The sequence below is a fragment of the Chaetura pelagica genome, unplaced genomic scaffold, assembly GCF_000747805.2.
Source record: "Chaetura pelagica isolate M959 unplaced genomic scaffold, ChaPel_1.0 scaffold55, whole genome shotgun sequence".
NCBI lineage: Eukaryota > Metazoa > Chordata > Aves > Apodiformes > Apodidae > Chaetura > Chaetura pelagica.
The window spans coordinates 2,867,801-2,879,360 of record NW_009953571.1 but is presented as its reverse complement, the minus strand read 5'-3'; the positions used below and the strand labels follow the sequence as shown (position 1 = coordinate 2,879,360).

General features: G+C 39.6%; 1 protein-coding gene across 1 annotated transcript in view; it reads right to left on the bottom strand.

Annotated features, from left to right (window-relative positions):
• MYBPC3 (myosin binding protein C, cardiac) overlaps positions 1-889 on the bottom strand; it is a 58,002-nt gene extending 57,113 nt beyond the window's left edge. The window contains exon 1 of the mRNA XM_009999527.1: positions 865-889. Within this exon, the coding sequence (XP_009997829.1) occupies positions 865-889 (25 nt within the window). The remainder of the gene's footprint in view (positions 1-864) is intronic.
• Positions 890-11,560: the final 10,671 nt, after the last annotated feature.

The window sequence follows — 11,560 nt, the reverse complement described above, 5'->3', positions numbered from 1 at the left end:
TTTCCCTACTTCTGCTTCCTAGGCTCTCTTCCTCCTTCTGAGACAAACAGATTCGTTGCACTTTACACCTCATCCTAGGCCTTCCCTTCTTTCCTGTGTAGGCAGCCTCTGAGGGATTCCTTATTTCTCAATTTTAAATTAGAACTTTCCTAAATCTGAAATATTTTCCTGATGCACTTGCCCTGGGCTATGTGACCTTGGCTTTCTGAAAATGGCTAATTATCTTCTGGCTCAAGGGGAAAGAATGGTTGAGGGTGAGTGACAAGAAATACACATACATTCTTTGAATTACATTGTCATCTTTTTTTCCTAGAGCTCTACTGTCACTGGCTGGAAAAACTAGGAAGAGTGAGATCTGAAATAGGTGCCATTTGCTTTCATTTTCACAGAGATTTCCTTAAGAACAAATACCATCAAAGTGTGTCGCTTACACTTCCTCAGAAGTATCAGGGAAAAACCCAAAACAAAACCAGGAGAGGTATGTACTGCCTAGCTGCCCAAGAGAGAGACTACAAGCTTTTTTTCAGAGTCCTAGAGATGAGTGGGAAAGGAAATAAGACATTAAAATAATCTGAAAATTGAATGTATTTCACCTTTATTCTTTCCTCATCCAGTGTCTCTTGACAAAATACTGTGGCTGAGGACTGCCAGACTAGCTGCTGATTTCTCTGCAAGACCACTCAAAATCTTTTACATTTATAACTTCATCAATATTGCCTCTTTTTCCTCTCTGTTTTTTGTTTTATTTTGTTTGTTGTTTTTTTTTTCCCCACAAAGGCATCTTATTTCTCTAGTATACAAAAGCTACTTGGGTTTTCTCTGTTGAGCTGTTCTTAGGTTTTGTCTGTCAGTTATGATCCTTACCTGTTTTCTTTGCAGGCTCTGGCATCTTCACTTTTTTTCTGATGAAGGTCCCAGTTGCATCTAGAAAGCAGAGTCTGAGCTAAACAGGAATGAGGCTGCAGGGCTTTTGAGACCCCCTAAAGAAACAGTTGGTGGAAGCCCCCATCCTGCTCCTCCCCCTTTATCCCCCACTGTTGTCATCTACGGCACCTTATCAACAGCAGGACACACTTGACAGGCTACATCAGCTGGACTAAATATAGCCAAGTTCCAGGAGCCAGGGAGCTCAAGCCACCCAACACTGGCTACCACTGAGCTGTTGGTACAAACCAGAGCACAATCTGGTGTTGCACATGCATACAGTACATTTTCCAGTTCATGTGTGTATTGTATGAAGAATTCCTACATGCAGCAAACTAGACCTGGTAGTTGCATCTCCTGTATACTGGTTCTGTACTCAATTTCGTTATGTATCTGCTTCCATTCTTGCTACCTATTTCAGTCTTTTTTATTGTTATAATTGGGTCAGAACTGAACAGTCCTTCACAGATCTTTTTCTTCTTTCTTGTTTGTTCTCTTCTACTGAAGACTGTATTTGTAGAACTAAATGTGAACCTTCAGGAAATAACTTTCTTTTTCAGAGACACACACTACTGTCATTTGCAGTCACAACTAGAAAGCATGATACTACTTAAATAGTTCTCCCTCCCCATCCACCTACATGTATTTATTGAAAACTAGCAAGTTTGATTTACTCCACTTAAGTACCATTAAAAAAATTAGTTCTGAGGTTCCATTTGATTCCTCTAGAAGTTTTAATTTTGCTCAATTATATAGGAAAGAAAATTACTCTGGTATTGCCATTTCATGCTCCAGTGATTGCTTCTTATTTATTCATACACTTAGCATATGTCAAAATAATAACTGTGGACAATCATCCCTCTATTGGACCTGGTGGTCTGTCTGTTTCCTGTCACTTTTATCTGTCTCATTTCGAGTTTTGAGCTTTATCAGACAAAGTCTGTAGGCCAAGCATTTAGCACACTTCATCTGCCACTAGTATTTTAAAAAAAAAAAGTTTTTTCAGTTATGCTAGCCTGTAAAAGCATCAGTCTACAGGATTTTGGCAGGGAGCTCAGAACAAGTATACATGCAGCCCTTCAGTCACTGTACTTTGTGTCTGTCTTTCACATCTGACTCTCTGGTTAGACTGATAGGACAAATGTGAAGAATGCCTGCTGCTGCCTCTCCTGATGTTGGGCCAAATTCTTCCTCCCCTTCCCCTGAAGGAAGTTTTCACATATGAGTGAGGAAGACAGGCAGCATGTAACCTGTGTGCATCTTCCATTGCCTCCATTTCTGATGGAGCACAAGTTAGCTTTATATGTTTTTGATCACTACCCATCTGCTTGAGGCATTTCACTGGGAGTCAGGGAATCTGGGCTATTTGCTTTGGCTTGAACTCTTCCAAAGAGTTTGGGTCCCACACTATGAAAAATCTGTCACTCGATTCCTGAAGATTGTTATTCCTTTCTCAAATGTTTCTCCCTATTAGAGAGCTGCCATTAACTCCCTTTTCTCTCCAGAGCTGATCCCCAACACCCTGTTGGAACTGCATCCACATCCCTTCTGGGAAGACAGTTGTGTCCCTGCAACCTTGGACCACAAAGGGCACAGGAGGCAGAGCTGCCATGGGCTGATATGGAGAGAAAAAGAAAAGGTCTATGCTGATTATCCAGAGGTGGACTGTGATCAGAGTTACACTGCTCAACTTAGTTGCCTCTCTAGTATGTGCCCTTGAAATAATGTTTAGAAAGAAAGTTAGCTGACTAGGAGTCACTTCTACAGCATTTAAAACATGAACTTCTTGAAATTGCCATCAAAGTATAATAATCTCCAACAGGAATAATTTTGCCAGGAGAATTCAGTTTTGCAACTTCATCTTTTCTCCCTTACCTATTTGCAAATAATAGTTTTAACTGAAAGCCTGTATGCTATGTTCTGAGGGTCTTGATTTGATAAAATACATAGTATGCTGACCTGTTATGTTAGATTTGGAGTCAAGAGATTGTTCAGTTCTGAAGTTTGTTTCACAGTTAACACTTTAAGCCTTTATTAGCTTTAACTAAAATGTGGAAAGTAAGTGGAAATAATCCCATTTGTATGGGTTTAAAGGAATATATACTTATATAAAAACTTTTTAAAATGCAGGCAGGCAGTATTTATCTTAGCTTCAAGACTGTATTTGTTCTCTGGGAGTGTCCAGTAGGAGGTGCTTCAAAGCGAGAAACTTGGAATTAACTAAATTAGGGTTAATGCATATCTAACACAGAACTCATTCTGAATACTGATAGATATTGGCTTCAGTGCATCTTAAATATTGCTTCTAAGTTCATGGAACTCTCAGTAGTACTGATACACCTAAATACTAATTTCTCTCTAAAATTATAGTAAGTCCTTGGACTCAATACTTTCCAATAATGGTGATTCCACTATTGAAATTCACATGGTAAAAATAGGAATTTTATTATTGATTCTGAATTTTCCAGCTTTTAATTTGAATATTCTCTTGTCCTGGGAGAACAGAAATTGCCACTGAATGTATGAATGTTGGTGCTTTTCTATACTTTTGTCACAGTGCTTCCAATTTTTTAGGGCAAAAAATGTAGCTGTGTAAATCTTCATTAAACCACTTTCAAGCCTGACATTAGATACAGAAGCATTTTATTTGCCACTCCCTTATTGTCAGGTATTTGTCTGTAATCTTGTCAGGCATGTGTCTGATGATGGTGAGTCTGATGGTGAGTGAGAGGTCACTTCCATCACTTTGATGGCATTGGAAGGGTCCTGCTTCCTCCAAGGTGAAGGGGGAGTTCATCCTGCCATCACACAGCTTCCAGAGTAATTGTGTTCTTATGTTTCTCTGGAAATTTAGGGGATGATCGAAATCATGTTGCTCTTGAAAGGAGATGCAGTCATTCATTAGACTGACTTGTAAGGGAGCATTTTTGCAGGCTGATACCTAGGAGCCATTGTTTCTGAGGGAACTTGAAATAAATTTATGCTAAACTAAAAAATCTGGTATGCTAGGATAATAGATCTCTAAAAATACATGGTAAGATGATGCAGCATTCACATTGCATGTTAGAAATTAAAGATAGACAATATACTCTGCAACTCTTTATCAATACAGGGAGTACAGGGTGCAGGAGTTCATTCCAGTGATGCTTGCTGAAATCATGTGAAGAAGTTTATTCTGTTTTGCACACTCTCCTGCTTATTTATCACAGATACTTAGAAAAGTATTTTGTATTTGAAGAGATATGGGATCTCATAAGTGCCTGGGAACTTTTCTCCAATCAATTGAATGTGTCCCAATCTTTATATGTGGGTTTTTGTGTTTGTTTTGGGGTTGGGGTTTGTTTGTTTGTTTTCTCTGTTTAAATAAATATTCCTTATTTAGTTTGGTTTTATCATTTTCCTTTTCAGGAATGGATTGTCCACTTATGATGACAACTAACATCTTATTTTCTTTTGATCTCTCTTCTCAGGATTTAATTTTATTTGTTTCATATCCTTCTCACTGTCGATTTGATTATTTCTGTAAACATTTAGCAATACCATTTTAAATCAGCAAGCTGCTGGAGGGCATGAGTAAACGTGGACTAAAGTCTGTCTGCTTTTGTGTTCAAAAGCTGGAATTTTTAATTCAAGTGCTATGGTGAGTCAGTCCCTTAGCTGACTATTCTCCATAGACACTTCCCAGGATTCAGAATCAACTTTAATCTGTGGAGCGTATGAGTTATTTCTTCCCCACAATGAAACAGAACCACGAGAATTATTTAATTTGATGCAGGGAAATGATCCTATTCCAGTTGTAATTTTGCAACTTTTGTAGTTTAAAATGTTATTTAAAATAGTGCCTGCACATTCTACACATAGCATAGGGGTTTTTTTTCTCTGCTGTTACACTTCTGGTTACTAGGTGGCAGTATTGTTGTAACAGTACATTTTTTTTCTAGTATCTTCTACATTGTATTTATTTATTTATTTAGCTGCTTTTAACAACAAAATTGCTATGCAAATGAAATATATGGTAGTGATGGCTGCACAGGCCCCAAAGAGATGTGTAGTAGATTGTGATAACTGCTTGCCAGTGCACTGCAACACTAGACAATTTTTTACAAAGTGTGGGAAGATTCATCCTGTATTTGAATGAAACTGATATAAAAGTGTAGTGAAGCAACACATAAGAAAGTCTCTGGGCCTTTGCTAAAAAAGTGAATGAGAGGGACAAGGGTATCCTTCCTTGTCAGAGGAATTTTCTTGTATGTCTGAAATTATTATCTTGTCTGTGACATGGACAGTGGCACTGAGCACACCCTCAGCAAGTTTGCAGATGACACCAAACAGTGAGGTCAATTCACTGGAAAGGAGAGATGCCATCCAGAAGAACCTTGACAGGCTTGAGAAGTGGGCTTGTGCAAACTGCATGAAGTTCAACAAGGCCAAGTCCAAGGTTCTGCACAAGGGGTCAGGGCAATCCCAAACACAAATACAGGAGAATGCATCAGTCCAGAGAAGGACTTGGGGTTGTTAGTTGATGAGAAGCTCAACATGAGTGCTTGCAGCCCAGAAAACCAAGCATATCCTGGTCTGTATCAAGAGAGATGTAATCAGCAGGTGAAGGGAGGTGATTCTTCCCTTTTACTTGGCTCTTGTGAGACTCCACCTGGAGTACTGTGTCCAATTCTGGAACTCCCAGCATAAAAAAGACATGGAGCTCCTGGAGTGAGTCCAGAGGAAGGCCCTGAAGATTATCAGAGGGCTGGAACACCTCTCCTATGAACACAGTCTGAGAGAGTTTGGGCTGTTCAGCCTGAAGAAGAGAAGGCTCCAGGGAGACCTCATAGCAGCTTTCCAGTACCTGAACGGGCTAGAGGAAAGCTGAGGAGGGACTTTTCACAAGGGCTTTTAGTGACAGGATGAGGGGAAATGGCTTTAAACTGGGAGAGGGGAGATTTAAGTTAGACATTAGAAAGAAATTCTTTAGTGTGAGGGTGGTGAGACAGTGGAACAAGTTGCTCACGGGAGGTGGTGGAAGTGTTCGGTGCCAGGTCTCTGAGCAACCTGATCTAGTGAGAGGTGTCCCTGCCCATTCAGGGGGGTTGGAACTGGATGATTTTTGAGGTCCCTTCAACTCAAACCATTCTATGAATCTGTGATTTATTCTATGATTTTGTGCCTCAGACAGTGGCTTTCATCCTTTAGTTCAAAGTCAGGTTAAAAAATGACAGTAATGTGTGGCCTGCAGTGACAGACTGTGTAATGTGTCTTCCTGGGTTTGGATATTTGCAGCATGCCTTCTGTGGAGAAACCTGAGAATTTATTATTCATAGACAAAGTTAGTAGCACCTCCTTCTAATAAGACTATCCAACTTCCTATTGAAAGGCTTGGACCAGATGTAGCTATCCAGGTAGAAAATCACTATGTTACTTCTCTATTTCAGGGGTTTTTTTTGCTTTTAGTTTCTGTCATGCTGTTTGATTTCTTGTCTCTGTCTCTATTTGTCTCTCTGCCTGTTAGTTTTGTAGTGTGAAAATAATCACCTCCTCCATGATTCAGTCATCTTTGAGGACAAGGTCATATCAGTATCTCTTGGTTCCAGGGTCTGAAGGTTTCCTGGTGTGAGTGGTAGAAGAGCTGAGCTGGCTTAGTGCAGAGCACTTCACCAAAGTGCTACTCTCCAAGAAACCAGGCAGACTCTTTCCTTTGTGCTTGTGAAATACAGAGCTCTGGAAAGTCACTTGGTCACTGACAGAACTTGGGTTTACTAAAGGCTTATGAGATCCTAGGAACACTGATGCTGCTTACTTGAACTTCCCTCTGGACAATCATTTTGTATCCCTACACTTTGCACCTCGTATTTGGGAACTTCCTGGACATTCGACAGTTAACTTGCTTTCATTTCAGTGATGTGCTTTCGATGGGCTTCATGTTAACCAACCCAAGGTGCTCCATATTCTAGACTACAGAAAAAAATGCAGCCTACATATGCTCAGTGAGAAACCTTCCAGATTTTGTCCTCTGAAGAAGTTTTGACTGTGTCCCATCGGTCCAGCGTGGAGGCCAGCAGAATTTTCTCCATGGCTACTGTGGGCCTTGGGCTGAGTCCCACCCACTGGAATGAAGAGCAAACAGCATGTATGTCTTGTGTTCCAAATAGCACCTTTCTCAGGTGCCTACAAAATGGAAGGGAGAGCTGTGGGGTCAAAGAGACCTTCAGAGACAGAAGGGAACACACCAAGTAGAAGAGGACAAAGAAATTAAAATATGTGAAGCGTATGGGTGGGGAGAAGAAAACTGAGGCTAGAGGTTGTGGGAGGGGTCTGAAATAGATTCTCAAAGGATGAGAATATTGAATGGGGCACTGGAGTTCAAATGGGAGTTAGGGAAGAGAACTGGGAGTCAGTAGGTGATAACACTGAAACTGTAAGAGGATGTGGGATAGGTAAAACTATAAATGGCTGTACAAACATGTTGGAACTGAGAACCTTTCACATGAAGAGAGGCTGACTGGAGGCACATGTGAGAAAAGCTGGTCTGAGAGGAAGAAATAAGACTTTACTAGGCAAAAGTTGAAATCTGACATTGAGAATAAAGTAACTGGGATCTACTAAATATGGAGGCATATCATGGCTGAGTCTGGAGGTGAAGAATAAAGGCATGTAGTGCTGGAGGTGGGTTGCTGGGACTGCCTGAGAAAGGAACAAAGTAAAGAGTGTTGTTGAGTGGGAAAAGTGGAAGAAGAAATGTCTGAAGAAGAATTCCTGAATTATGTTTCTAAAAGCAAACACTCAAAACTCAGAAAATTAGTTAAATCTAGAAGAAACCAAAACTGATTTGTATATTCAAATACCCAGCTCATCACCCAAACATTCTTCGCTTTGCATAAGGCAGAGGCACTGGAGCATTCTGCACAAAGGTGTCAGTGGTCAAAGGGTTTCTTGTATGCAGGCACTGCTCTTCTGCTGCTGGGGAGTTAAGAGCTCAGAGGGGAGCCCTCAAAGCACAGAAACTGCATTCCTTCCTACCACAAAGCCGCTTCCCCAATCCTTTGCATAACCTTGGTCTCCCCAGCACCTCCTCCCACCCTTCCTTCTCCTCCACCACCTCCTGCTAAACCTTATCTGCTCTACCACATCCTCATTCTCCTCCTGTCCATAGACTGCTCTGCTCATTCTCACGTACTGCTCTGACTCCTCACTAGTAAAAAGTAATACTGTGGAGAACTGAAGGCATGAAGAGGGGGGATGTGGCTGTATGAGTGGGGAGAATGGAAAGAAATGGAGAATGGAAATACAGTCGCCCTAAGAAATCTGGTTTAATTTACCTGCTTTGATTAGGGGGTTGGATGAGGTGACCTCCAGAGATCTCTTCCAACCTAAGTTACTCTGTGATCCTGTGTGGTTTGATGAGGTGTTGTGAGAAAATAAAGGGCTAAAGTAGAAACAGCTGAGTTATAAGCAAGAAAATGAGAAAGAGTATCTGCAGTCTAATGTTGTTTTCATGTTCTTTGGAAAAAGTTCACATTCTCCAGCCATTGGAAGAGGACACTGATGACTTCGGCAGTGTATGGATCTCAAATGAGGCTGTGGAGATAAAATTTAAGGAAGGAGGAGATAAAATCGCCAGTAAATAAATTAGGGTAGATGTATATACATATTTTTCAGTCAGTTTGGAGTATTTACTGCATACAGCTCTGGAACCCTCAGCACAGGAAAGACAATGGAGCTCTTGGAGAGGGTCCAGAGAAGGGCCATGAAGATGATCAAAGAGCTGGAGCTCTGCTATGAAGACAGGCTGAGGGAATTGGGGCTGTTCAGCCTGAAGAAGACAAGGGTCTTCTCCAGGGAGGCTGTATAGCAGCCTTCCAGTACTTGAAGGGGCCTATAGGAAAGCTCGGGAGGGGCTTTTCAACAGAGAGGGCAGTGATGGGACAAGGGGAAATGGCTTTAAACTGGAAGAGGGTAGATTTATGTTAGACATAAGGAAGAAATTCTTCACCCTGAGAGTAGTAAGGTACTGGAATAGGCTGCCTAGGAAAGTTGTTGATGCCCCCTCCCTGGAGGTGTTTAAGGCCAGGTTGGGTGAGGCCTTGTGCAGCCTGGTCTATTGTGAGATGTCCATGCTTATAGCAGGGATGTTGGAACCTGATGGTCTTTAAGGTCCCTTCCAACCTTAACCATTCTATGATTCTATGATTTAATAAATGTAGACTGTCAGGCAAAACCAAATGATAGCATCTTTAACTGCAGTTCTGATAGTACCTTTAACTGCAGTTCTATCTGATGTTGGTGAGTAGCAACTGAGATCTAGAAATGTCTAAAATTCCCTTTGACTGGGTAGAATTAAAAAATATATGCTCTGTAAAATTATTATTATTATTTATTATTATTATACAGATTATCCCTCTGTACAGCCAGTTCAGTTTTTCTACCTTCTGCACCTCTGATGTATGGCTGGAGGAAGTCTAGAATACTGTACAAAGTTCAGTGTTTTGAATTTAGATCAGCAATAGTTTTCTGGATAATGTCTTTCCACAAGAGCTGATTAGGAACTAGTCAGAAGTTAATAAAGATTGTGTTATTTTTTTTTCTATTCAAGCAGGCTGCAAATGTCATATATAAGTTGAATATACAGCTGTAGCATAAATGCTCACTTTGATTGATGGTCTCTAACAGCAGTAGGCTGTAAAATGTTCCAAAAACTTATGCTAATCATAAGCCATCTCTCAAGATAATGACCCAACCTACCTTTCTGCAGCATATACCTGTCTGGTACTTGACCATTTTCAGTGAATGAAGAATGCTTGCTTGTCTGTAATTTTCCTGGAACAGTGATATTGTCACATTAATTTTGGCATCTTTCTCTAAAAAAGCCAAAGAGCTTCTGTTTGAAAGTGTGGCTGAATGGCAATAATTTAGCTTGATTAGAGAGCCTACTATCCAGACCAGTTTGATTGTATGAGATACAAACGGTACTGTGGCAGAGAAGCATCATAATTGGGTCTCCTTCACAGCTGCAACACATGATTTCAGACTCTTTATGCCACAGATGAAAAACCTAACCAGAAACAGATGGGGAGTGAATATTTTTAGAAACAGTATTTCAAAGCATTAATAAGAGGAAGAGAAAAAGATTTCAACTTTGGAGACAAAGAAAATTTTAAACCAGCTTGTTAAAGTATATTCAATAGTATTTGTAAAATGTTTTAATTATAAGACAATACTGTTGCCAGAAATATTTTTTTCCTCAGATTCTCCAATTTCCATGATAATTATGGCCAAAATCAGTGTAAAATGCAAAATTCAAAATTCAAATAGAAGTAGCTGCTCTAAAACAATATTTTCTAGTAATGCAGTACTCAAATCAGTCATTTAAAGGTTCTTGTTGTTTCTGTTTGAATGATTATTTTAATCTTGTATTATTACTCAAGCATCTAATTGTCTTCTATGCAAGAGTTGCTAGGAAAATTGAAAACTAGGTTTCTGAGATCTAAGAAGTCTTGACAAGTTTGAAATTGTTTTGGTAATATCATAAACATCTCTACAACTAGCTCAGCAGTTAGCTCTTTTCAGTCATCATAGTTTTCTGCAAGAGGAAATGATCCTTCTTCTCCAAATTATCATGTCATAAGAATGATCAGTTCTGCTTTTCAAGCTATGCTTGTGATACAGATATTTTTATGAAGAGAAAAATTAATCTTCTGGTTTTCTTGAATATCAAGCCTGCAAGTCAGATGAGGGCAACTGTCTTCTATTTCTTTCTAGTTCTAAGTCAGAGGTAGAGATTCATCACCAGTACCAAGCAGAAAAGTCCTGAGTTTCTAGCTCAGCACTGAAGAAACCCTACTTACGTCAGTGGTCAGTGTTGTCTTCCAAGAGCTACATTCAGTGTCTTCAGCTGCCATCCTACAATTGCAATATAGATGCAGATGGAGTTTATGTGACTCTAATTTAGTATTGTGTCCAACATAAAGTGAATTCTTACAATATAATTTTAGCAAAAACTTCTTAAATTGTTTTATAGATCTGAGATATCCTAACCCTGATTGAATTAAAAAAAAATATTGGACAAGGATAATATACCTAATCCTTAAAGAACCGTAAATACAAGTTGGGTTGCAAGATTTTTTTGGTAAGACTGAAAGATAATTTCTATTTACTATCCTTGTCTTGCATAGAAAAATTCTGAAGCCCGCACCCACTTTCAACACTCAGTTGATTTCTGGCATTGTCTGAAGTATTTATCATGTTCATGAACTAGGAAGAAGAATTGGGAAGAACTACATTGTGATTTTTAATTTTTTTAAATCAGGAACTTCTTTCTTTTTAGCTCCAAGGGGACACTGTAGCCTAGTGACGTCACCAGACTTTTCACTTCCACAGCGAGATTGTTAGTGTAGGTAAAACTGACTTAGATATTATTTTGAGAACTCAGGTCTATAAGCAGCTCATCACTTTCAGCTATTTCTGGTTTCAGTGAGGAGCAAGCTCTGAAAAGTTTCAGGTTAGTTAGTTACTAGTTAGTTCCAACTTGCAAACTGTCACATTTGGCATATTCTACTAAATATTAATATTGTGTTAAAAAATCCTTTCTCTTTATTCTAGGCCTATCTTATTTCACCTCATCTCATTTGGGAGATTCATTATG